The sequence below is a fragment of the Colobus angolensis genome, unplaced genomic scaffold, assembly GCF_000951035.1.
Source record: "Colobus angolensis palliatus isolate OR3802 unplaced genomic scaffold, Cang.pa_1.0 Scaffold6, whole genome shotgun sequence".
In the NCBI taxonomy this organism is placed as follows: Eukaryota; Metazoa; Chordata; class Mammalia; order Primates; family Cercopithecidae; genus Colobus; species Colobus angolensis.
Window position 1 is genome coordinate 2104164 of NW_012119598.1, and position 3915 is coordinate 2108078.

General features: G+C 53.5%; 1 protein-coding gene across 1 annotated transcript in view; it reads left to right on the forward strand.

Annotated features, from left to right (window-relative positions):
- Positions 1-1664: 1664 nt before the first annotated feature.
- NEFL (neurofilament, light polypeptide) overlaps positions 1665-3915 on the forward strand; it is a 6107-nt gene continuing 3856 nt past the window's right edge. The window contains exon 1 of the mRNA XM_011962601.1: positions 1665-3293. Coding sequence (XP_011817991.1) covers positions 2250-3293 — 1044 coding nt within the window. The 5' untranslated portion in view covers positions 1665-2249. The remainder of the gene's footprint in view (positions 3294-3915) is intronic.

Genomic DNA, 3915 nt, shown 5'->3' on the forward strand with positions numbered 1-3915 from the left:
GGGAAAGAGAGCTGGCACAAAGCAAATGCATTCATAAATACCTGAGAGTGTGTTTTATGCAGAGTCACACACACTGAGTGTGAAACAAGGTGGTTTGCAAGGAGCAGATTAACAAAACAATCCATTCTGCCACACTTCATCTACATATGGGTAAATGGGAGGAGACGACTCTATGGCTTATCTAGGTCCTTGCTCCACCCCCCGCCCCCCCAGAAACCTATTCCACTCTTGAATTTGACGAGTGAAAAGACCAAGGATAGGTAGGCTATGAAAAGTCAAGAGAGTAAGTAACCTATCAAGTCTGCCAGGGACAAACAATATTCAGGACAGCCTCATGACCTTAGGCTTGAAGTCTAGAATATTTGGACATGGATGGTCCTCTGAGATCACTTAGTCTTGATAGATTTAAACTACTAATTTCAATATTTCTGAATTTGCATTATTTGCGACAACAGACATTGTTTAGAAACCCAAGGAAAGTTATCTGCTGCAGTCTTTCTATCATGAGAACGGTGGGCTATCACAATCAAAGGGGTTTTTTTTGGGGGGGGGTCAGAAAGGGCCTCTGAGGATAAGCCTCCCCCCATTCTTTCCTCGGGAGAGGAGTGAAATGTCTCCAGAAGCAACTGCACCGCTGCAAATACTTCACCCTCCGAGTATCACAGGGGAAGCCATTCCGGCTTCTCTATTTGAAAACAGTTACCATATTTCCCCTCAGTTTGCCTCTTTAAAAAAACATAAGTTGCACATCAAATGCTGCGATATACAAATAAAACAAAAACTAAATGCTTGCTCAGATAAATCTTAGGTGTTTCCCGTAAATCTCTGCAATCCCTCCATGAAACCTGGGGGACTCCTAACATCATGCATGTGAAAATGCCCTGCAAACCGCATGGCTGTATCCACGTGCGCTACGGCGTGTGCCAGTTTCAGGTATCTAGGTGCTTCCTGAAGGAAATCCATGCAATCCTGACTGCATCTGTTTTCGGGTTATTACAGTGTATCGAGGGAAGAATCACGCGGCTATAGCTATTTTTTATCTGTTCCTGAAGAAGCCTGGGTGCGGAGCTCTCCTCCCCTGAGACCACACCCAGCGCTCAGGGCTGGCCGCAGCGGCTTCCCTGAAAATCAGCCACCTGCAAGGCTTGTCGAAATCATCAAGCTGTGAGCTACACATGTGTAAAAAGAGGGAAGCGGACTTTAAACGTGCTGCGGTTGGTGGAAGCAAGCAGGAATTTAGCTTGGTGAGGATCCAGGCACCTTGAAGCTCCCCGCCGCGGAGCGCGCGGCTGCCTCAGCAAGTCAGTCTCGGTGTTAGCTTCCAACTCTTTCTCTGCCCTCCGCCACCCACACACTGCAACACGTTAAAAGCATCCGCGGCTTCATTCCCAGTTAAGAAATGTGAAAATCCAGAAACACCAACAGGCGGATTAACTGCTCTAAAGGTTTAGAAATGCTAAACCAACACCTGCAGTAGTGCCGCAGTTTCACGAGTGTGTGTGTGTTTGTGTGTGTGTGTGTGCGCGCGCACTCCCGCGCACATTCCCTATGTGTTGAGAAGCAGCGCATTAAAGAAAAAGAAAAATAATCAGGAGAAAGAAAATGAATTGCAGAAAGTGCCAGAAAACTGGAAAGAAATTAAAACTTCTCCATACATACTGCATACACACAACCTAGCCTATTTATTTGTATCTAAAATCCCCTAGCGGCACTATCACCATATACACCAACGGGAATAATTAAGGAGGTCCCTGGTGGGAAAAGGGAGAGTTGAGGGGACAGGGTGTGTGCGAGGTGCCGGGATACCGAAAACTCGGGTGTCAAAAGGACCTGTTTTGGGGACACTTAAGGATCCAAGTGTCACGGGGTCTGGGCGATGTAGGACAGGAGGGGCTGCGTGGGTGGGTACAGAAGGGAAATGAGTAAGGGGGCATGGTATCTCTGAGAAAATCAGGGGCCTCTGAGCAAAGTGGAAAGGACGAGTGCCGCAGCTACCCGGGCCGTAGCTCGCCCCCGCCTTCCCTTTTGCGCAGAATCCTCGCCTTGGTTGCAGCAGCGCGCTGCCCCCACTGGCCGGCGCGCGGTGATCGATCGCAGGCTGCGTCAGGAGCCTCCCGGCGTATAAATAGGGGTGGCAGGACGGCGCCTAGCCGCACACAGCCATCCATCCTCCCACTTCCCTCTCTCCCCTGTCCTCTCTCTCCGGGCTCCCACCGCCGCCGCGGGCCGGGGAGCCACCGGCCGCCACCATGAGTTCCTTCAGCTACGAGCCGTACTACTCGACCTCCTACAAGCGGCGCTACGTGGAGACGCCCCGGGTGCACATCTCCAGCGTGCGCAGCGGCTACAGCACCGCACGCTCCGCTTACTCCAGCTACTCGGCGCCGGTGTCTTCCTCGCTGTCCGTGCGCCGCAGCTACTCGTCCAGCTCTGGATCGTTGATGCCCAGCCTGGAGAACCTCGACCTGAGCCAGGTAGCCGCCATCAGCAACGACCTCAAGTCGATCCGCACGCAGGAGAAGGCGCAGCTCCAGGACCTCAATGACCGCTTCGCCAGCTTCATCGAGCGCGTACACGAGCTGGAGCAGCAGAACAAGGTCCTGGAAGCCGAGCTGCTGGTGCTGCGCCAGAAGCACTCCGAGCCATCCCGCTTCCGGGCGCTGTACGAGCAGGAGATCCGCGACCTGCGCCTGGCGGCGGAAGATGCTACCAACGAGAAGCAGGCGCTCCAGGGCGAGCGCGAAGGGCTGGAGGAGACCCTGCGCAACCTGCAGGCACGCTATGAAGAGGAGGTGCTGAGCCGCGAGGACGCCGAGGGCCGGCTGATGGAAGCGCGCAAAGGCGCCGACGAGGCGGCGCTCGCTCGCGCCGAGCTCGAAAAGCGCATCGACAGCTTGATGGACGAAATCGCTTTTCTGAAGAAAGTGCACGAAGAAGAGATCGCCGAGCTGCAGGCGCAGATCCAGTACGCGCAGATCTCCGTGGAGATGGACGTGTCCAAGCCCGACCTCTCCGCTGCGCTCAAGGACATCCGCGCGCAGTACGAGAAGCTGGCCGCCAAGAACATGCAGAATGCTGAGGAGTGGTTCAAGAGCCGCTTCACCGTGCTGACCGAGAGCGCCGCCAAGAACACTGACGCCGTGCGCGCCGCCAAGGACGAGGTGTCCGAGAGCCGTCGTCTGCTCAAGGCCAAGACCCTGGAGATCGAAGCATGCCGGGGCATGAACGAAGCGCTGGAGAAGCAGCTGCAGGAGCTGGAGGACAAGCAGAACGCCGACATCAGCGCTATGCAGGTGAGGCACCCGCCCGAAACACAAGGGGCGGGGGGACTCGAGCAAGGGGGAGAGTTGGTGCTCCCAGAAAGTGGAGACCAGGGGTGGTGCGGCTGCATGCAGCTCTTAGGGATAGGGCTTGGCTCCTTGGCCACTGTGTGGGAGGGGTGGGGCACTTGGAGGGCGTCAGTGAGGGCGCAACTGTAGTCTGGGAGTGTGCTCTGTGCTGCTGCACCCGCGTTCCGCATTAAAGCTGCCCAGCCCCTGTTGGGTGGGGGAGGGGAAGACGTGGGAATTGGGCGTTGCCTCCGGCCTGCAGTGAGATCTGCTGTCTAACTGACCTGCGTTAACTACAAGTTACTTTGCAGCAACTATGGGATCATCTGGTTAATAAATAGTAGAGTGAACAACTCTCAATTAATGTTGAAAGATTACTGTGACCAGCATGCTTTATGAGTAGTTTTACCAACCACTCCCTTCCTTTATTTAGTAGGTAGACAGGAAAATAGTCAACATTGTTTTAGGTAGTTAACTAGTGATGTTCATAGTAAAGTATTTCTTTTTAAATTTTTTTTTTTAATGTGTAAAATCTTCTACAACATTTCTGTTTAAACATCTCCATCTTCTGGGGAGTAGAAAAAAT